This window comes from Sclerotinia sclerotiorum, genomic scaffold (assembly GCF_000146945.2).
Source record: "Sclerotinia sclerotiorum 1980 UF-70 scaffold_8 genomic scaffold, whole genome shotgun sequence".
In the NCBI taxonomy this organism is placed as follows: domain Eukaryota; kingdom Fungi; phylum Ascomycota; class Leotiomycetes; order Helotiales; family Sclerotiniaceae; genus Sclerotinia; species Sclerotinia sclerotiorum.
Genome location: NW_001820828.1, coordinates 330573 through 353270, shown reverse-complemented (window position 1 = coordinate 353270; position 22698 = coordinate 330573). Strand labels below are relative to the sequence as shown.

The 22698-nt window shown below is 41.2% G+C and overlaps 7 protein-coding genes across 7 annotated transcripts; 5 read left to right on the top strand and 2 right to left on the bottom strand.

The window, feature by feature from the left end:
* Positions 1-1633: 1633 nt before the first annotated feature.
* SS1G_06445 (hypothetical protein) lies at positions 1634-3064 on the bottom strand (the record flags this gene model as incomplete). Its single annotated transcript, XM_001592156.1, has 3 exons — positions 1634-2372; positions 2421-2887; positions 2993-3064. The coding sequence occupies 3 exons, from the start codon at positions 3062-3064 to the stop codon at positions 1634-1636; spliced, it is 1278 nt and encodes a 425-aa protein (XP_001592206.1).
* Positions 3065-3579: 515 nt separating this feature from the next.
* Positions 3580-6247, top strand: SS1G_06444 (hypothetical protein; the record flags this gene model as incomplete). The annotated part of the gene is made up of 4 exons (XM_001592155.1): positions 3580-3852; positions 4187-4273; positions 4819-5613; positions 5705-6247. 4 exons carry the CDS (start codon positions 3580-3582, stop codon positions 6245-6247), a joined length of 1698 nt encoding a protein of 565 aa, XP_001592205.1.
* A 3170-nt stretch (positions 6248-9417) lies between these two features.
* Positions 9418-10212, top strand: SS1G_06443 (predicted protein; the record flags this gene model as incomplete). The annotated part of the gene is made up of 4 exons (XM_001592154.1): positions 9418-9468; positions 9696-9715; positions 9778-9923; positions 10088-10212. 4 exons carry the CDS (start codon positions 9418-9420, stop codon positions 10210-10212), a joined length of 342 nt encoding a protein of 113 aa, XP_001592204.1.
* A 39-nt stretch (positions 10213-10251) lies between these two features.
* Positions 10252-11057, bottom strand: SS1G_06442 (predicted protein; the record flags this gene model as incomplete). The annotated part of the gene is made up of 3 exons (XM_001592153.1): positions 10252-10289; positions 10369-10472; positions 11020-11057. The coding sequence occupies 3 exons, from the start codon at positions 11055-11057 to the stop codon at positions 10252-10254; spliced, it is 180 nt and encodes a 59-aa protein (XP_001592203.1).
* Positions 11058-12551: 1494 nt separating this feature from the next.
* Positions 12552-13710, top strand: SS1G_06441 (hypothetical protein; the record flags this gene model as incomplete). Its single annotated transcript, XM_001592152.1, has 2 exons — positions 12552-12901; positions 12999-13710. The coding sequence occupies 2 exons, from the start codon at positions 12552-12554 to the stop codon at positions 13708-13710; spliced, it is 1062 nt and encodes a 353-aa protein (XP_001592202.1).
* Positions 13711-14776: 1066 nt separating this feature from the next.
* On the top strand, positions 14777-16526 carry SS1G_06440 (hypothetical protein; the record flags this gene model as incomplete). The annotated part of the gene is made up of 3 exons (XM_001592151.1): positions 14777-14815; positions 14887-15666; positions 15867-16526. The coding sequence occupies 3 exons, from the start codon at positions 14777-14779 to the stop codon at positions 16524-16526; spliced, it is 1479 nt and encodes a 492-aa protein (XP_001592201.1).
* Positions 16527-19972: 3446 nt separating this feature from the next.
* SS1G_06439 (predicted protein) lies at positions 19973-22599 on the top strand (the record flags this gene model as incomplete). The annotated part of the gene is made up of 2 exons (XM_001592150.1): positions 19973-20443; positions 20752-22599. The coding sequence occupies 2 exons, from the start codon at positions 19973-19975 to the stop codon at positions 22597-22599; spliced, it is 2319 nt and encodes a 772-aa protein (XP_001592200.1).
* Between the last annotated feature and the right edge of the window lie 99 nt (positions 22600-22698).

Sequence of the window (22698 nt, the reverse complement as noted above, 5' to 3'; positions counted from 1 at the left end):
AGAAATTCTGATTGAGGCCACCTGTGGTGAGATTTTCCATAGCTGGAAAGTAATGGAGGACAGAGTGTTCGATATTTTTTCGTGTTGTTGTTTTTAGAATATTATCCCGGTAGTGATATGGTGATTAATCTTAAGCTCGTCTATCGAGAATTCTACATAATATCAATTTAATATCCAGCACAGCAGTAGCAAGTAAGATAAAACCGATGCAGACTCTAAAATTTAGAACTTAATTTACACTCGGTTCTCAGGGTGTTATCATCACAAAATCTTTTACAGTAAAATTCCGTCTACAGTGGTCGTCGATATCTAGGAGATGAGTAATTGAGCTATATTTTTGCTTCGGAACTTGTTTCGTGGAAGGTAGCTTGATCTATTTATGAGGATACGAGAAATATTTAGGGATGGCTGCGCTTTATATTACAAGGTCGTTATCAGCATTTATTTCATTTAATTCATGTATCGACTCTCCTTTAATTATGTGGTTCGCTAAACTAGTAGGTCGCTTAGCTCGTGACGAATTAAGTACTGAGTTGATCAGGAGAAAGAAAAAACGAGGGAAAAGAAGGGAAAAGTAGGTTTGAGGAGACGAAATAATCTTCAGTAAGATTTTCTCTTCAAGATGTAAGATTGGATGTATTTTCTCATAGTCAATATCCGCATCACATCTAACTCTCCCCAACTCTTCAACTACTTGAAGATTAATCCAGAACTCAGCAAAACAAAATAAATCACTCTATCTCCCAGTTGGAACTCGCAAAATCAGCTGTGAATTAATTAGCTGTGGGGCTACAAATCATGAGGATATATTTGGATCATATGCCCATAGAAGTTTTAGTAATTTAGTAGGGTGAATTTTTATTCTTGGAAGTACCTCACAATTACGCTATATTATCAATACCAATAATACCCCAAAACCCTTATTGTAGTCTTCCAACAAAATTGCATTTTCCATATAGTGAAAACTGCCGGTATGACATTCATAAAAGTAATCCTATATTCTCAGACTAGCAGCACAAGACTAAGCCCAAAAACAGAATTGACTAAATCAATAATAACCATGCAAAAATTTAATTTTACATCTAAAAACTCGTACTAAAGAAAAAATTACCTCTATTAATTCAAATCCTCGGATTCGTGTACACTTTACATAAATAAATAACTTAATGGAAGTATTCCAAACTAAACTTGCCAAATATGACAGAAAAGCGAATTCCCAGCTGCGGAAATCGTACCCGTACCCACGTCATTGATGGGTGATATTCATTCCTTCAGATGAACTCGAGGACCTGTTATTACAACCACTGGGATAGCTTTCTGTCATGAAGCTAAGGGTAGAGTATGAAGTATGCTTCGGAATACGATAGAAAGGGCAACTACAAGTATAAGCTTGCAGTGGCGAGATTTCATTACAGAAACTGCTTCATGTCAATAATATTCACATGGAATTCTTTTCATGGACTAACTCAATTCTCTGTCATTGTGAGGTATAAGACCAGCTATCTATGCATCGAAATACCATGTATGTGCTATCCCATAGTTCCTTAAAACGCCGCTAAAGCCTTTTCATGATTGATTCAATTTCCTTTTGTGAACCTCTATTACAGTCCTATCTAGCACTTCTACACCGTCTTTAAGCCCATTTTTGTACGGCTGTGCCACCTCTCTTGAATTCTGGCATTTCACCCAAGATTTGGTTCTTCTCAGTATGCTCTTTGTTTGGGAAAGTTGTTGCTAGTACCCAAGGTCGTTCGTTACTGCCAGAGGAAGCTCTTTCAATGAACTCATACACATCACCTACTGTATGTGTAGTGTTAAATCGAGCCGGAAGACGAGTGCCGTTCGCTAATTGGATTCTTAGGGTGAGAGTTGGTTGCGATGGATCGATCTGAACTTCCGGGTTTTCGCTTGAAGCGGCTGCTGGTGCAGATGCCCTGGATGAAGGCTGCGTAGTTGTAGCACTCGATGAACCACCTGGTGTAGGACTACCGAGTCTCTGACCTGATCCACTAAAAGGCTTGTAAACCTTAGGTGGAGCTTTGTATGGTTCATCATGTTTGTGCAACTGAACATCGACGTGCTGATTTTGTCTAACATTCATCAAGTGAAGAGGAGCGCGACCACGTTGTATGGCCTGAAGGTCTTGCGCATTCGCGGGGTCATCGAATCGACGAAGTGGGCCATCCTCAACACTAAATCCATCCTCCCAAAGGTGTAAGACTCTTGTAATTGGAGGCTCGGAAGGAGTTGCAGCTGAGCGAGGATCAGGTATGACTTGTGAAGGAGCATCGTCACCACCGAGGGTTTGGCCGCTACCACGGAATCGAGATGGTGGCTGTGCCGAAGATGGTTCGCCACTTCCTCTTGAATTTCTGTATCTTGTAAGGGTTGTAGTTTAGAATTTAGAACAGGAAACTTACGCCTTAGCTTGCTTAAGAATATCACCAACAATTTTCCTCGCATCGGGTTTTCTCGAGGGATCTTGGACAGCCAATCCTGACTTTTCACCACCAGCAAATAAATCCCTCGGTTGCTCGTCTGGCTCATAACCCTGGTCATCTGAATCATCATCATCATCCACATGGGCACCATGACCTGAGCCAGGCTGACCAGAAGAACCTTGATTCAAAGACCCAAGAGTTGCGATGCCTCCACGTCCTCCAGCTCTGCCAGTTGCGCCAGTTGACTTTGCGGGTTGTTTACCGTTATCTGGAGCAGGTCTACCATCTAGTGTTCGTGGTCCGGTGTAAGGTGATGGTTGGGTTTCACTCTGATGGTTATCTCCCGAGGGCCCTGAAGTTCCGGTGTTTCCTTCTTCTTGAGCAGTAAAATATTCCGCCATGGCTCCTGCATAATCCCATTGATTTGCAGCGAGAAATTGTTGGGCCTAGAATTAACAGTAGAAGACAAATCAGCGATCAAGACTCAAGACTCAATGATATAAGAGCACATATAATGATATTGGTGCTTCGTGCTTAATTTATGAACTTACCTCCGATGGGGAGACATTGGTAACTTCGCAGAATTGGGAGATCAATTCGTCATGATTATCGTTGTCCGACATGATTGATTGCTTTACGAGATTGTTATTGCTTATATTCAAAAAAGCTATTTCAATGAATGTTAAGATGTCTTGGGGATGTCTTGTAAAGGTAAATGTTTTTGAATGATTGATAGATTGGTAGCTTGATAGTTTGATGGTTTGATGGACAAATAATAAAACCAACGAGGCAGCTTAAGATAACGTCAGAGGATTGATTTTTGGCGGGGCTGAATTTAAGGTTGCCTGGAAGCTTCCACTATTGAGCTTCTGATTACATAATCTCAAGCTAAGCACGGAGTACAAGGTTAGCTCCAATAGAAAGTGTCCGTCCGTGATTCTGATGGATTATCATTCTTCCGTAAGTATCAAATTCACATGAGCTCCGATAATGCGACATGCATTCATATCAAAGTTGTCAACCAAAACATTAAGACTGTTAGATTTCTCAACATTACCAAACATCTCAATATCTTTAAGAAATCACTCGGAAACACAAGTTAATTGTGCTACTTGACCTCGCACTCCCTATATTAAAAATGTCCTCAGACGAACAGCTCAACCCACTTGCCGAATCTGGGATAACAATGCCCTCTGACTCGGAACAATATTCTCGCAATGATGAAATTTCTCCTTCTCCATCCTCATCAAATTCTCCGCAGATGATTCTATACTCTCCTCCTACGTTTTGGGGTTTACTTAGAGGGGCTGCGATCAATCTTGTACTACCTTTCGTCAATGGTCTTATGCTTGGATTCGGGGAGCTATTTGCTCATGAGGCTGCATTTAGATTGGGGTGGAGTAATACAAAGGTAAAGATCTACCATTCTACTTTGCTATCTGGCTCAAGGACTCTAATATGGAATTGCCATTTTGGTTGCAAAGAGAAAGGGCTGATTCTCTTTTCTCACGCTTTGGAGGCTTATACTGAGTGCTTTATTTATCTAGGTTTTCCCACCCACGCGAAGATCTGTAGGACCAGGAATTGAAGTCAGAGATAGTCCACTAGAGCGCAAGAGGAGAGAAGGAAATCTAGATGACTTAACCAGCCTAGAATGAAGGGAAGGGGATATGAGACTTGTAGGAAATAACTGTGTTGAGGTTCTAGCCAACTCTTTTCTTAAATAAGGAGCGAGAAAATGATAGAAGACTCCTCAAAGACGGGGACATGCAGGCAAACTCAAGCAAGTCTGGAGTTTTGGAGGTTATTTGGCAACAGATAGGAAGAAGGTTGTAGGTTTGGAGGGAGCTTGCTGGCGGAATTGGGTAAAACTGCGCACACATTTCTTTGTAGTTTGTAGGCCGAATAGTGAAATATACCCACACGACAAATCATGAAATTATTAGACAGATCACTTATTCATTGCAAAAATTCGCATCTCTAGGTACTTTTAACAAATGAATCCACATGAGGTTGTGGTCGTGGTTGTAATCTTGTGAATTTGCTGCTGTAGAGGTCACTACATACCGGTAGTAGAGAGGTAGTCGATTAATATTTTGCACAAGGTTATGCTAAAGTTATGCAAATGTTATGCAACACGATCATCAACACCACCAAAATAATTTTTGCGATATCAAACCTTCGGATGTGTCTGAGGGGAAGAATAATATCCACTACCATCCACATAAAAAATGATACCCAGTAGAGGGTTGAGGTATTCTCATCAATCGGTGGCCTTGGGTAGACGGCGGATTGAATCATATGGAATTAGACAGGTATTCCATCTCTTCCTCATTGCGCAGCCAACGACAACTGGAGCTTTACTGATTTCTACAAGTTCTCCTCAAATGTACAACGACCCATTAAAACCAATTCAGTTCTCTCGAATAAAGGCAAAAGCACATTATTTTCGCAGTCAATTACTCGACCTGCCCCCTCAAAAGCCAATATCTTAATACGAAATGCAACCTCCATTCGTTTCGCATCAACTGCACCCTCCGCCATACCTCCCGTAGATTCCCCAATCCCCTCAATCGAAACCTCCACCCCCGAATTCAAACCTACCCCGCTCGATGTAACTGCCGATATTAATCCTGATATTCTCTCCGCGCCTGAACACATTGGGTATCTACACTCTCTAGGTCTGGATTATGGATGGGGTCCCACGGCGATCATGGAATGGATGCTGGAGCATATCCACGTCTTGGCCGGAACCCCCTGGTGGGTATCTATCGGTATCGCAGCTGCCGCCTGGAGAGTTATACTATTCAAACCTTACCTCGATGCTGCGGAAAATGCATCTCGAATGGCTACCATAAAGGAATTTACTGCTCCAGTCCAGGCGCAGATGATGCAAGCGAGAACGAGAGGAGATACAACCGAAATGATGTTTCATAGGGCAGAGTTACAGCGAATTTATAAGAGGGCGGGAATCTCAATGTGGAAGAGTTTTGTACCGATGGTGCAAATATTTATTGGTTACGGAACGTGGAAATTGTTGAGACAGATGTCTGACATACCTGTCCCGGGGTTACTGGATGGAGGAGTCCTTTGGTTTTACAATTTAACTATCCCGGATCCTTATTACTTATTACCTTTAGCCACAAGTGCAATCTTGCATTTTGTTTTGAAAGTAAGTTAGGGTCGTTCTATTCTGTTTCTACTGTTGAGCCCACCTAAAGTAACCCGTCAAGAATTGAGGAGCTAATTTGAGGTCACTACAGAAAGGTGGAGAAACGGGCGTTAGTACTCTCACACCTGGTATGCTATATATGATGCAATGGGGTATGCCTGCGCTCTCCATGGTCTTCACATCATTCATGCCTGCCGCTGTTCAATTCTCATTCCTCATGTCTTCCTCGATATCCTTCGGCCAAGCCACGCTTTTCCGCAGTCCTAAATTCAGAGCATGGGCAAACATGACTCCACTCCCTAATCAAAACCCATCACCATCCGAAAATACCTTGAGGATGAAGGAAATTCCGGTTACCCAGGGAGAGACCAAGGCTACAAAGAGATTTTCATTGGATGGTAGTATAGGAAATGTAATGGAAAGATTTCAGAGCGCCAAGAAAGTGGCAGTAGATCACGCAAAGGAAAGAAGAGCAAAGCAAGATGATTCGTCGGCAAAGGCCAGAGCAGACGCTTATGAGGAGAGGAGGAGAAGAGAGATAGCCGAAGAAGTCGCGCGTCAAAATGAGAGAAGGGCATTGGAGAGAGAGAGGAGAAAGATGGAGAGAGGAAGAAAAAGGAGTAGAAAGGATTGAACGAGAGCAGCGATCGAATCATGACTATGCACTTGTAAATTGGTGGTGGAAGATAGATGATGGATACGATCAATGTAAATTATATGAGAATTTTTAGATCGAGAATGAGGAGACTCTTTCTTGCTATATGGGTGTCTGTTTGTATATAACAATGATGTTCTCGAGTAGCAAAGACAAGTAAGTAGATATGGATTAATTTTTTGTATTTGCAGATTATATAAATCAGAAAGAACATCTACTTATTCATATATATAATACTCTCAAGATAGAATCACTAGATCTTATTTAAAGGTTTGATTTTGATGCTAATTGAAGTTCTATATAAGGAGGGTTGCGCGGGGGAGGAGAGGGATTGAGATTATTAAGTATATATTATTTTATAGTTTATGTTTTAAGATCTTAAATAGAAACTCTTGAGTCATTGCGGGGAATGAGCTGATGAGGTGGAGGGGATTATAACACGCGTTTGTTATTTTAGATGGTTTAGGTAGTTTTATAGGTTTGTGAGGATAAGAGGATAATATAATTTGGAGAGATTTTAACTTTGCGGGATAACGATATAAGACAGGGGGCTTGAGTTATGACGGGTTAGATATTCAGTTGTAAGATTTGAATAAGATATTAGAAGGAAAGAGATATCCAAGATAATAGGAAAGTTGAATTTGGGTAAGAATAACGATTAAAATAATATACGAAATGTAAAATAAATTCTATTATTATACTCGAGTGTATTATACTGAGGTTTATAAACTATACAGGAAATATTTATACTGTATTTATTGTGTAATTTTGAGATTTTATATTTATAATTTTACATGCTAAGACTTAGATTGTATATATGAGGTTCATTAGGTGGCGATTATCCCCTATGGTTTTTTGTGCTATTTGGTAAATGAGAGAGGAGTATTTTTTAGTTATCTTATAGCTTTAAATTTGGAATGCTTCTTGGGGTTTGGGGTGGGGGATAAAGTTGAAGTTGGTGATGGAGATGTACATAAGTTCAGGAGTTGATATCTTGGGTAATTTGATTTGGGAGGGATGGGGAAGAAGGGATAATGAGATTAATGTATTATATGAGATCTGTAATCTGTACTACTAATAACCATTTCAAATTATGAATTATTGCAATTACTCTTTTAAGAAAATTTGACCGCGGGGATGATGTTTGATATAGTGTAGCATTGGGGGTGAGAAATATTCAAGAATTTGAAAGTGGATGATAAGTATATGTGTCTCTGATTCATTATTCTTTTGCAAGATGTAGGAAGCGAGAAAGTGTAGAGAGTAGGGTAGTGACTATACATGCTTTGTATTTGGCGATTACTAAATCTATTATGTCGCTGTCTCGAGCTTTTTTTATCCACTTTCTTTTTGGTTCAAAAGGAGAAGGAAAAGGAGAAGAATAATGCCAACTTGAAATTAGGCGAGCTGTGAGATCTCACTTGTCGAAGAGAGTATAAGTTGAAAAAGGTTCAAGAAACGAGAAGAAAGATTGAAAGGGAGGGAGTCGAGGATGGGAGTTTAGAAAGATTTCATGGTTTTTCATGATTCATCTGGTAGGTGTAGGAGCATTGTGAAACACTCGAGTACATAGATGTTTGAGGTTGGTTGCTATGAGAGGCGGATGAGGTCCACAATTTTAAGATCTTCGAAAGCCGGGGACAAAGTTGACTACCTTTGTCTAAACTGCGCAACAGATACACGTGGAGCGAATTATTGCTTTGGTGGGTAATCCACGGAAGATCTGTTTATAGAGCAGATAATTGGAAAATCTGAATGGGTGACCCATTGAGCAGCTTATTCGTAGATAATTTGCAAATTGCAAATCATCCGTAAATAATCTCAATTAATAATCCACAGAACAGATTGTCCACGGATATCCGTAGGTTGCAGTCTATTTCCGTGCAACCTACTTCTGTCCTCGTTTCATTGTGTGCTATTTTAATAATGATAATCTCCTACTTCTTCTTAGTCGAGGAGAAGTTAGGATAGAAGGTTTGAGAATATCAGGACTTCTAACTTCGAGGCGGGTGTATGGATTTGATGTGAATAGACTCATGTAAACGGAAGCGTCACCTTTCAGATGATTCACGATTCCTCCTCTATTAGGAATAGTGTTGCTCTGTCTCCAACTAAACTGGATGATCCTTGGCGAAGATAGAGTAAAACGAAATATGATGCTCAAATTCTGTCATTCATAGCCATCAAGAGAGTGCTCCTCGAGGTGCTAGAAAAGAGTGGGGGTTCGTATTGTCTTCTATTCCTTCTCCAGCCGCTCTAAAATGTAGATCTAATACGGGGTAGTACTGCTTGCTTTTTCAATCCTCTCTCAGGAACTCAACTTCCAATTCTACGCTTGCAGATGGAATATAGTGGCTCCTCAATACCGGGGGCTCGGGTCGAGCGTTAGTGCCAGTATTGGATGCAGCAACGTTGATTTCTAGTTCGAGTATCGATTATTGATATGAAGATCTGTGGCGATCTAAGATCTAAGACCCAAGGAGTCGAGGGGATTGAAATTCTTTATGGAAATTCCAATCTAATTCTCCATGCATCAAGCATCTCGATAGAAGAACTATCTCCAAACCATCGGGAATAAAGCCGCTCGTATAAATTTCTCAGATGATCACAAATCACAACTGAGTATTAAATTTTCATACTTATGATAATTTATGCCATTCATTCACGAATGGCTGAGCCGACCCGAGTTTCGTGTAACCTTTGAATGAGACACTCCTCTTTAATCCATATCTAAATAGCAACATCCATTGGTCCAGGTCCCACAATCGATATCCTGATCCAATAACAGACCTCAATTTCTGAATATGCGAACCCAAAAACAGCCTAGATTCGGTTGTTCATAAGATTTGCAGTGAGCTTCGCAATCAATTTGCCTCTTCGATAATATTTGGACGAGCTTGGCGAGGTAGACCTTTCCTGTCTCCAGAGAATACCACGATTGATATTGAAGAGCTGGTACCATGAGGTCGGGTACATAATGCTTGTATTTACAAGGAGTGAGTAAAATATATTTAATCTCCGTTCGATGTAGTTTTATGTCAACTTTTTAATGGGCCCACTAGTTGTTATTCCTCAGAAGGGAGGCTCCGAGCCGTTTTAAGACATTTCGTCCGCGCGCGCTATTTTCATGCATGCTCTAGTACAAAACAATGCATGGAAAAATTTGTGATGATTTTCTAGAAGCTCTATGGTGTAAAACTGTAAGTTAGTCAACCAGGGTTAGAGGTTGTTGGAATATCTCCAAGAGCTTCAGTTATCTTGTCTTGTAAGACGCGTAGTGAAGCCCAAAAAAAGACTGTATATGTAAGACTTAACAAAAGAACTACTGGCAACCTCCTCACGTCTCATTATCACATGTGCGTTTTTGGAAGAGATTTGAATATTGCATGAGCTATATATCAAAAGTTTGGCTACCCAATCCTTAAAGATGGGCCCTCAAATGCGAGTGTAAGGGTGTTGATGTGGACACACTGAGCATGGAGGAACTCAGCAATGACACACATTTGCAGGAACTATGTTTTATTGTCTTATTCCCGGGATCCCTCTTTAAAAATACGAAACTACCCTAAAGTTTTACGACAATATAAGCATCATATATTAAAACTTTTCACCAATTCGGAAGGTACATATATCACTTCTCTATACCTCGGTCTGTGTATGTAGACGGATAAACATTCGTGATCCGGTATAGATGGTTTCCTTGTTCAACGAGAGGAAAGAGCGGAAAATTATTCATTCTTGATTCCGCGGAGGTCTGCACGAAAGCTAAGATCCGTTGATGGTTTTATCAACCCTTGTTTTTAATACGAAATTTTCTAGGTATAGAGGGAAGCGAAAACTCTGTCTCCAGATTTTCTCCAGCTACGATTGCTGATCTACCAGGTTGGCATTTTGCATCACGATTAAATCACTCACTCAGTCGTACAAGTTACAGTGCAATCTAAAAGAGAAGAAAATCCAGATTCGAAAAAATCCCAAAGATCTTAAAGATCTTTATGGAAGTCCCGGCTGAATGAGAAACCTAGGGAAATGTTTGTTAGTTGTATGTATCTCAGCACGAATCTTTAAATGGTGATACAATACACCTAAATGAAACGTACCAAATCTCGCTAAAGCACGGAGAACACGGTTAGATCGGAAATAAGATCCGGATAATGGATAACAGGCCGACCCGCAAGGGGCGAAATCAATCTGATTACATTTGCTACATTTGTAAGCATCCACACCAATTTTTTATTTGTCCGAAGGGAGGTTAGCTAGCTTTTCTCTCACGGGCTGAACAATCCACATGCTATGCTGCGTGTATGGTATTCGGGATTCGACTCGTATATCATCAAATTTGTAGGTTGGAATGACTCAGTATCAGATCTCTCCTCCGTATAAATGATCGTGATACATGGTGGCGTCGTGGCGTCGTGGCAGCTGTCACTCAGCTGGTCTCCCGTCTCCCGTCTCCCGTGTGCCGTGTGCCAACGATGTACCAGTAGAAAAATGCTCGGAAGCCTGGAACACTTCAGAGAAAAGAGATAGAGAGGATCCTGTAGGTAGTGTACCGTGTTCGTGAACGATCGTCAACATGGACGCTTCACCGCAAGAAAGGACACTGTAAAAACCAAATTTCATTTGATGTCTAATCCTTTTGGCGACAGAACAATTTTGCTTCGAACACACTATATTCTGGGTATGCATCACCCACGGTACATTCACCAGGCTAATCCTAGAGATATATTTATCAAACAGAGAAAGAATACCGCGCATAGCGAGTTGATCTCTTGGAATACTTAAGCATATTGGAATGAGTTCAAGCTTTTATATTCGTTCAAGCCTTTCGACGATTATGGAAATTATCGACATGATCTAGCTTTTGCGATGGATGGGCAAACTTAATGTGATTATTACACAAATTCGTGATATTTCAAGCAAACAATTGTTATATTATGTTCCTAATAAAGTCCCAACCCAATTCAGTTGAGGCGATCATCATTGGAGGGAACGCACAGGAGCACCATGTCAGGGCCGATGATCTCGGTACTTAAATGACCTATTGATAGGTTGAACGACCCTGACGAGCCAGCACATTATCATTTGCAAATCGGTTGAGATCTGCGTATCAGAATTATCAAATTCCATCTTCAGTGCGGTCCCCAGTAAATTTTACCAAGACGGATGCAGATGGAAATCTAAGAACGGTATGTCTTCCCCTTTGGGACATGACCGAAACATAACTGGTAAACTTTCAACGCTGTTACCACGCCTTTTCCTTTCCCGTCTTTCCCATGCTCAATATCCAGATCTACTCTCATATATCCACTCTGGGGCAAAGTGGCCGAGATCTAGATTTATAGGCGAACTTCTTTTACATACCTGGTTCCTTGTGCGGAAAGGATCATGATTTCTTCAAATGTAGTCGTGGGTTTTACCAATTGAACGGTTCCTCAAACAAAATACATTCTTTTAGGTTTTTATTTCTTTAGAGGCGCTCATTCGTACTTGTCACCTTCGTATTGACTAGCCTTTTCCCGCATCACGGTTCGAGTTTGGACGTTCGATTCTTCAGTTTTGTGTTTGTGGAGGAGGCTTTGGGTCTTTCTTGGAGGTGTAATAACATTTGCCAGTGCCAGTGTCAATACAGCTGGTTACTGCCACTTGCAAACTGAAAAAAATGGAGTCATTGGAGTTATCAGTACGGGCCGAGGTCGAATCACACGCAAATAGAGGGCCACAAATACAAGGAGTTGTGATATTTTTTATCGTGTTGACTACAGTCTCGGTTTGGCTGCGTACATATTGTCGTGCGTTTATTATCAAAAATTTTGGTTGGGATGATATTCTTGCTGTTATTTCTTGGGTTCGTTCTATCTTCCTTATTCATATGATTGGAAAGTGTTCATTTGGTGTGTGTGCTTGCTTGCTAACTTGCTCCCAAAAAGGCATTTTTTTTGGTATATTCTTCGTTCGCGCTCCTGGCTGTGACTTATGGAAGTGGTCAACATGTTTGGGATATACCGCCTGAACATGTTCCAATTGGTCTTAAGGTATTTCTATTCCTGTTGTTGTTATGATAAGTGGCTCTTTTCAAAAGGTTGAGCAGTTCAACTGTGAAGAACTTAACTCGGAGAAAGACAAGGAGGTTTCTTCGAGAGTGGAATGTGTCCATCTGGGGATACTCCAGTCTCACCTCGCTTATTCAACCTGAGCATGAAATAGCATCTTTCTTTGAAATCTTTACTCACATTCTCCTCAGTATTGGTGGCTATGCGAGCCCGTCTACGTCGTTTCCAACATGGCCCTTAAGCTGTCGATTGCAGTTTTCCTCCTGCGCCTTTCAAATTTGCCAATGCACCGCTACATCATTCTCGGTACTCTCGTGGTGTGCGAAATTGGAGGCATCTTTTATTTCCTCGTCTTCATCTTCCAATGTCAGCCTTCCAACTATTTCTGGACGAAGTATACGGGTGGAACAGGGAAGTGTATAAATGCAAATATCCCGGTCGATGCGGGATATGCATATAGTGCTATTACATGCGCTACCGACTGGATTTTGAGTCTCATTCCGATTTGGGTGGTATGGAATTTACAGATGACGCCGAGAGATAAGATCAGTGTAGCTATAATTCTAGCTATGGGTGCTGTGTATGTGCTTCTCGATTTTTTAAATTTTGGGCTTTATCCAACCCCCTTTTCCACTTTACACTACCGGACCACCATAAACTTACGTAAATGACAATAGTGCCTCAACCGCAACCATAATCCGGATCCCTTACCTGCACGACCTCTCCAACATCGCTGATTTCCTCTTCGCGACCGTCGATATAGCTATCTGGTCTACTGCAGAAACAGGTATCGGCATCACAGCCTGCTCAGTTGCCACTCTACGCCCTCTCTTCCGCAGTTTCTTTGCACGAACCAAAATGTTCGGTAGCTCGACAAAAGGACCTAGCAATCCGAGTAACGCCTGGGGCGGCTACGGAGATACCAAAGGTAGTGGATATATCAAGCAAAAGAGCCTCAACGATGGAGGATCTAGAATTGCCAGCTCAGGGGAAGATGTCGAGGATTTTAAACTCAGAGATGATATACCTTTGCATTCGGGCGTCACGACTACAATCGTCACTGGGAAACAGAAGGGTACTGATTTTTTCGACGATACTTCAGATGATAGTTCGCAACGACATGATGATCGAAAAGCACATGATATTGATTTGGAACTGGGGCACGAGAGAGATTCGCGAGCGCAGGATTTAAAGGGGAGAGTGCATAGTAAACGCATTTCTAAACATGCGGCTAAATGGAGTGGAGGAAAAGGAAGAATTAGAGATACGAGTGATGCGAGGAGTTTGAGTAGTGAAGAGGATCCCTCTTGGGGTATGGGGATTACGAAAACGATTAATACTAAGATTAGTAGTGTGCGGATGAGTAGAGTGGGTGGAGGGAAGGGATAATTAGGGTTATTTAATTAGGGTTGTGAAATTTATGGTTTGGACAGACTTGCTTGCTACTTGTGTCGCGTGAGTCTTGGGTTTGTATTTTTATAATGATGATGAGTATGGAGTGGATTAGATACCTTGGTGGGTCGGAGTGGAGTTCACTTATTTCATGATTGATTGATTGATTGATATTTATAGGGTTTAAATCTGTGCGAACTAATTTTAGAATTAATACTTTCAGCTTGTTTTCGAGGACTAGGTTAACATGGGTGTCAATCCTACTACAAAATCTGAGATGCAGATGGTGCTCATATCATATTGAACAAGGGTTACAATTCCACCACTGTGTATGCGTAATCTGAATCTTGCATATGTGGTAGTTCGCATAGAAGCGTACGGTATTTCCTCGTTATAAGATTACAATCAATCTTTAATAGAGGGGACACCAGTTCATATTGTTTTTGTATTTTGTATTTTTTATATGTTACTGTATTGTGTTCAACTGTGAGATAATTATTTTGGCCCGAGTACATGGTGGTGCGGGGAAGTGCAACATAACCAATTACATCCATCTCAGTGAGTCAAATCCTGAACGGGTGGGAATACCGGTACGGTATGGATAGCATCGACGGATGGGTACAGCTTCTGTCCATGACTTCAATACTCGTCTTGAAGAAAAATAAGTATCGATACAAAATATAGAAATTTGTCAATTATTCAGAGTCGGTCGTTGCTAACGTTGACTCATTAAGGACGACGGACGTTCAAACATTGGGTTCACGGCACACTGCATTTCGCTGCGACAACTGTGCTCCATCAACGCAAGACACGAATATTGAGACAAAGATAAGATAAGCAAGCTTGTGGTGATACCGAAAAACGAATGTAAGATCTTACAATTGAGGGGTAACGGGAAATGGGGTGTAGCGGATCCTCATCGCTTATGGCATATATATCGTGATCTTTCCCGTCCGAGTAGAGTGAAAATATCCTATCGATTTTATTTACATTCACATCTAACTTTTCTTTCGAGTCTCAATCGAATTATCTAGAAGTTTAGATTGTTTTCTTTTCGTTCAAAATGGCATCACAAGAAATAGACAGCAGAATGGATTTCGTGGTAAGATTGAACTTTATATAATTAATGCTCATAACGTTTCTTACAAGAAATTCGTTTTAACAACCTCCTAGACCTTTCAAAACACGATCGACGGAAAATTATGCAACACAACACAAACCCGACATAGCATCAACCCCGCGACTGGCGAAGCAAATCCCCCCGTTCCACTCTCTACCAAGAAAGAACTAGACGATGCGGTGCTCGCTGCAAAGAAAGCCCAAAAATCCTGGGCTCGTACATCTACCACAGAACGTCGCAAAATGCTCCTAGCATTCACCGATTCCTACGCAACATACGAGTCCGACTTTGTCGACTTACTCATATCCGAACAGGGAAAAGCGAAATTTCTAGCCCATGATGAGTTTGCTAGGAGTTTAGCCATGATTCGAGAAACTACCGAACTTTTGCTTACGGAAGAAGTTGTTGCGGAAACTGATACTATGGTTGCGAGTGTGAGATTTGTTCCCATTGGTGTAGGTTGTGGATTGGTACCTTGGAATTATCCAGTTCTGCTTGCGATGGGAAAATTAGTTCCTGCCGTATGGGCTGGAAATACGATTATTATCAAACCTAGTCCTGATACTCCGTATTGCGCGCTTAAGATTGTCGAATTGGCAAATAAGTTTCTCCCTCCCGGAGTAGTGCAGGCGTTGAGTGGAGGACATGAGTTTGGTCCTTTGTGTACGCTTCATCCTGATATTGATAAAATTGCTTTTACGGGGAGTATTGAAACTGGGAAGAAGGTGATGGAGAGTTGTGCTAAAACTTTAAAACGTGTTACGTTGGAATTGGGCGGGAATGATTCGTGTATTGTTTGTGAAGATGTCGATATTGAGAATGTGGTTCCACAGGTATGTTTCTCGAGATCGTTTCTTGATTATGACTTGTCCTCTCCGTTTATGCTTCTGGAGCCGGGTATCTATATTTTATTTGTTTTTGAAATCCCTGGTTTCAAATAAGTAAAAATATAACGGACCTAGAGAAATAGCAAACATGAAGCCTGACAACTCATTTTGCAAACTTCATTCTAATCCAATCAATACATCAACAGATCGCCCAACTCGCATTAATGAACTCAGGTCAAATTTGCATGGACATAAAACGCCTCTACGTCCACGCCGACATCTATGACCAATTCCTCTCAGCCCTCGTATCCCACGTCTCCAAACTAAAAGTCGGACCAGGAGCCGATCCCACAAGCTGGGTCGGACCGCTCCAAAACAAAGCACAAGTAAACAACGTCCAAACCTTCTACGACGACATTAAAAAAAATGGACTAAAAGTCGCTTATGGCGGTTCAAACGAAAGCATCAAGATGAACGATACGCTAAAGAAAGGATATTTCGTCAATCCAACTATCATCGATAATCCACCCGACAGCGAAAGAATCGTACAACTCGAACCCTTTGGTCCCATTTTCCCAGTTCTTAAATGGAGTGGTGAGGATGAGGAGATTGTGGATAGGGTAAATGATTCGATTACAGGCCTGGGAGCTTCAGTATGGAGTACAAATATCGCGAGAGCGGAGAAGATGGCCAGGGAATTGCAGGCGGGTAGTGTGTGGGTGAATACTCATTTTTGTTTAAGTGCGAAGGTTCCCTATGGAGGGTTTAAGAATAGTGGGATTGGGATGGCCTGGGGTTTGGTGGGTTTGAAACATTGGTGTAATGCGCAGAGTGTGTGGTTGCCGAGGGAAAAGTCGAAGATTTGAAAATTGGGAGTTTAGATGTAAGAGATGAGTGATTGGGATATCAAAGGTACTGATCCTGGAGCTGTGCATTCTCATCTGTCCATCTCTGCCTTAGATGCAGTGCTATCTAATGGAACTAGATCTCCGGTATGAAAATCTTTTTCCCTTGATACATGATTAGGTATACCCTTCGTTTTCCCATACCAAATTCTATGCTGTATGCCGTATTTTATCTCCAGGCTAGAATTCATGTTCATAACAACATGACAGTTAAGTTTCTCTAGCATAACCTGGAGCTGTCATTTGGTGCAAATGTGTTGGGTCTAATTTAGATATCAGAGTTTTCGCTTCAATACTTTCCTCGGCTAAGTGGCTCAGGAATTGATCATGAACTTCCGTTTTCTTATTAACATTTTTCGGTGTTGCGTATGATCCCTTTTTTCCGCATGAGAGTATCGATTTGTATTTCATGCGGCTGGAGCAATTGGGTGGTATGTCAGTTCACTGCTGGGAAAATGATACTGATTTTCGAATAACATCTCCCATTGAAATTAGGGCTTGACCTATTCGGAAAATCCATCTAAAAGCTGATATTAGGAAATGCGTGTTTTACATATTATCACATAATATGCTATTTCTGATTTACCAGACTCTGCGAAAATTTTGTAATCTACCGTTCTCGATTTCCACTCGGAGGTATAGCAGCCCGTTCCTCACTTGAAAGTCCACCGTTAAAAGATTAACGATGTAAAGGCATTGAATACCTGGGTAAGAAACTACCCTTAGTGGGCCCTGACTATACCCGTAGTGAATTTCATGATTGACCATAAGGTTAACATCGCTCGTTCCCCGAAGATTGACTAATGGATTCTGTTTTATAATGATCGGATGGCAATCAAGATTAAAATTCCGAATGTTGTTTGTTTAGAAGGATCTTTTCATCCGGCGGGGTGGGAGGTATGACAGACAGCACCATACATACCAGGTTACTCAAATACGATACACCTCTTCGAAGGATTGCTCAGCATTTGGCAAGTCCGGTGCGCAGTGAATAATTTGATTGATATATCGATATGTCGTCTCTTCCCATAGACTCTATAGTCCCTAACATGTCACGAAAGTGTTATGTGTATTCTTGGACGTTCTGCCAACACTGCTATATCTCTCGCTTTGAAGTTTAGGTGTACAATCGAGCAAATAAAATGGCTTTGGCTGTGTATCTTCACACATGAGTGCCCACCAAAAGGTTCGCAGAGTTACGCAATGGTTTCTTGTTTCAGTCAGGAGATACTCTGAAGAGGGTATAAGTCTATTGGTGTCATCTCACCCCCTATAAACTCAACTTCTACTACTGTATAGCTGCAGATGCCACCAGATCTTTCGAGTGAATAATCCTTACTGCAGAGCTCATGGTCGAATTCAAGCAAAATCTGTATCTCTTTAAAACCCATTGAGAAAAGTGAGCAGAGAATCGCTGCCAAAACCTTCTGTTAATTTTCTTAGCAGTCCTCGCCTTTTGTAATATCAATTTCCTCTCAACTCAAAGCGAAGAGTTCTTCGACCCATGCTCAGTTTTGGCTCTGAAATATATTCTTGTCCTCGAATCTTTTATGCGAAAGTCATCACAATTGGAATTTATTAATTGTGTCAGTTTAAGCTCTTGTTATTGCTAGGAACGTAAGTCTTACTAGTATCGTCTCGTCACTTTAGAGGCCAATTCTCTCCAACGACATGCTGTGTTTTTGGCAGCCGCATCAAATTTTTACTTGCTGCCATTTCACACTTTTCTATTCCTCTTAGGATATTAATTATATGTTCAACTCTTTACTTGTTTCACTGTCAGTTATAAACCAAAGAAATCAATAATCCTAGCCTTCTCTCCGGCGATTTCTCAGGATCTTCGCAGTTATTCACCTTTACGTGATAAACGGCGTAAGCTAACTGCTCGATTTTCTTAAACTAAGGCAATATTTTGACTTACATCTTTGCATCAAGGAAAGATTTTACAGTGCGAAGTCTACAAAAATCTTATAACCTTGCATTATCTAGTTCCATTTTTACCGACAAATGTCTCGAACCACCATTAGAGAATGGTAATATCTCATCCGATAGCCACATTAGTGATTAGTCTTCACTATGATTGTTGTCATCAGCATTTTTTATCGTATTGTTATAGTTTTCAACAAATTTTTTACCCAATAGCACGAAAAGCAGACAACTAATTGGTGGTTGTTTTGATGTGAGACCTTCATTTCCAGATCTTTTGCCAGTCCAGATAAATTCGCGAGTTTGGAAATAGACCGTCTTCCTTGAGCTTGAAGGTTTGAAAAGCAGAAATATCGTATACAGGAGTATAAATACTTGTCATCTTGCTTATTTCTTGTAATTGCGGGGTAAAAAGGTTGAGTGGAATTTTTCATTGTCGAAGTTTCGCGATGTCATTGTCGCTTAAATAAGGAGGGTTTTTTTTGAATACAATTCTAGGGGCTCATACTGTTATTGATTAGTTTCATCTACTTCAACTAGTAACTCTTCTTTAATCGTCACGATTCATTCGAGTCACAAGATGTTGTATGATTTTATAGCATTCTTGAATATTATATATCGTCCATTAAGTAGAGTTTGACAATTTCAACACTTTTAGTTCCTGCTTTACTGTTGTTCATATGTCCATACTATCTTGTTATCACCAATCTCAACACCATCGCACTCGAAATAGTGGGGATATAGTCATTCTGTCCATGAGGGTGAATTCAAAAGCTCAGGTGTTAGTGAAGTGTAACCCCTCTTCTCCCAGAAAATAAACAACCTCTATTTAAAGACCATCTTGTCTCTAGAGATGGCTGGAATTTGAGAAATAAATAACCAAACTTACAATTTCTATGAGTCTTCATATAGAAGACAACTTCAGCAACTGTTATTTTTACTTACATCTTACACTTACAATCTATCATAATAGGTTATTTATCGCAGAGATATTCTAACACTATTTGTTTCCGCATTATTCCTCTCTCTATTTTACTTCTCTCAACACAAATATTCAAGTCTTTAATCCCTACCATATCATCATTTCTTCAATATTGATATCCTCCCCAGCATTATCAGTCTCCCAAGCTTTAAAAACCAGCACATAAGCACAAGTAAACCTACATTCTACCACTCCCCATCTGGTACTACAAACAAGAGGTTCGTTGCAAACCCCCAAAATCACTCCACACCTATATTGACATCATTTTCCCCTGTTTCCTTCCTTCAAATATACTCCTACATTTCCTCTCTTCACCAAGTCTGATTCATTCCCATCTAGATCCATCCATACACTCAATATCCTATTATTCATTTATCTATCATTAACAAACAAACAAACCCTACAATCCCCCCTTTCTAATCTAGTCTCATCTAATCCGATCATTCGCTCATCCATAATTCACTGCAACCATAACATCTCCAACGAAAATCACACAAGAATGTCCGAGCTCAGCACTCCATATTCCCTTATCCAAGTTAACTCAATCGATACACCGCCCGTCACTACCTCCCTATATGGTCAAAAAACCATCATCCTACCAAGTCCCCCTTTCCCCATCATTCGACCCTCAAACCCGATAAAATTTAAGAGGAAATTAGCGTTCATATTCGAATCACTTTATGATGAGAAGTCTACTTTTCAAATCAAAGTTAGAGATGAGGAGAACTCTGGACTTGGTTCTCCGTTATGGGATAATGCGAGGCTTGGATCTATTTCTGGAGATGAGTCGGAATTTGTAGAGGATAGGGAAGGACTTGAAGATTTGAGTGTTCGGAGTACTAGGACTGGAGATATTAAAGGGTATTTGGGGAAGGAATTGGATTCAGCGCCAGAGAGGGTTGAAATGTCTGACTCGTCTGACTTGGCTGAAAAAGAAGCGGTGGAGATTTCGAAAGGAAATTTAGAGCCGGTACTTACAGAAGTAAAGGAGGGCGGTCCAATCGATCTTAATGTCGTATCTACAGCTATTGCTGATCCGGTTGAGGTGCTTGGTAGTGCTACTCCAACTACTATACCTGATTCAGAGATGAAAGAAATACCAATCTCCAGCACAGAACATCCCTCAGAGATTAAAATCTGTCACGAATGGACTGGAACATGTCAATTTGATGAAATCACAGAAATATCCATCAATCTTCAAAAAGAAGCAAGTTTTCCCCGCTTTCTTCATTACATCAAACAACTAACTAAATAACCAACTAACCAACACCCCCACAGAAAAAACTCAATAATCTAATTCTCTACCGCAAAGCACTAATCCACGACATTTCCCTCGCACCACACGACCCCTATTTCTACATCGACCTCTCCCAACTCGACAGCAAGCTCGGTTTTTGCGAAACCTCATCCCACTACGCATATCGAGGACTTCATCTCCTCCAAGCCGGATTGAAAACCATTACGTGCGCACAATCTGCGCTCTCTCGCGCGGTATTCACAGCGATTTCTTCACGCCTTCGTACTTCCTCTCTTCCGATTATTATGGATGAATTAAATTGTATGCATGTTTGTGCTTATCGCTGTTTAGTGCGGGGATTATTACATTGTGCTACTTTTTGGGATGGGTTGAGTGTAGTGAAAATTGCGTTGGGGGTGTTTCCAGATGATGTTGAATTGTTGGATCTTAGGGCTCTTTTGTTGCAGTCTTTTAGGAATAGACATGATGAAATGGTGGAAGATGCGAAGGATGGGAGTGTGCGCAATATTATCGCGTCGAGTCGTCCGGGATTGATATATCAGAAGAAATACCCTTGGATGGCTGATAAACTTTTTGTTCGAACACCTCGGTTGGTTAGACGGGTTAATTCTGAATTTGGATCCCCGAATGCGGAAGTCAGACCGGTGGTTTTTGGTTCTCCTGGTTCAGCTTCTACATTTAAATTACTTTCGAGCCTTCCTAAACACGCGGATGTCGGACCACTTGGTATATTTGCCAGGCGCGATATTGCTGAAGGCGAGACAATTCTAATCGACAAGTCTTATGCATGTATTTCCGATATTGCACCCTCGACTGGACAGTTTTGCGACGCTTGTCACGCAGCCCTTACTCCACCTTTCATGTTCCCATCGCAGATTCTTCGATCATCATGCGGATGTAAAGTGTCGTTTTGCTCCAAGGGCTGTCACGACGCCGCCATCGAAGGCTATCATAAGATCCAGTGCGGTATTGATTTCTCCTGGCTATATAATGCTGGCTCGCTTCAAACTGATTGGGATCCTATCATGTTTCTGCGCGTGATTTGTATTGTCCTCAGCACACCCGGTTGGTCAAAAGATTCAATACCACAAAAAAACCCTTTGCTACATCCATTAGTAGCAAGATTAACAGCCAATTACGCAAGTAACGACAAACAAGCCACTCATGGATGTAATTGGTCCTATCAAGACAACATTGTAGCACCAACACGTATCCTCCTCGATCTCGGCATCGACATCTTCACCCCAACCAAGAAGACCCAAGCAGGAAAAACCAAGCTCCTCGCCAACATGTGGACACCAGAACTCATCCAAACAATCTACTGGCGCATGTTAAATAACGCCAACACAAGTACAATCAACATATCCGGACTATCCATGCCCGCTCGCTCCTCCATATCTCCCAATTCCCGATTCGGTCAGGACAAAAATGCACATTTAATCGTGCTAAGTCCGAGTTATATATTCTTCAATCACAGCTGTAGAAACAACGTAATATGGAAAGGAACCTGTACCAATGGTTCGGACAACATTTCCATGCTCCTAAGCGGAGACGGAAAAAATCAAAAGCTGATGAAACCGGGAAGTAGTAGTGTGATTTGTAAAGCCGATCGAGATATTACTGCGGGAGAGGAATTAACGATTAGTTATCTTGGTGATCCGATGGGCGATTACTTGGATGATGAGTATTTTGAAAATCCGAGGTTGGCTATTGGACAGGCGAGGAATGGATCTATGAGTTCTTTTCGAATGAGGGTTAGAATGGCGTTGATGAAGTGGTTTGGTGGTGAGGATGGGTGTGGATGTGGGTGTGTGCAATGTGCGGAGGAGAATGCAAGGGGGATGATGCCTAGGATGGAAAGGATGTGATGGGAGGGGAATATGGGTAGTATTGAGAAATTATTAATGGTGGGACTGGGAGGGTGTTGACTTTTCAGGATGATTTTTTAAAAGGAATACTGAATTAGG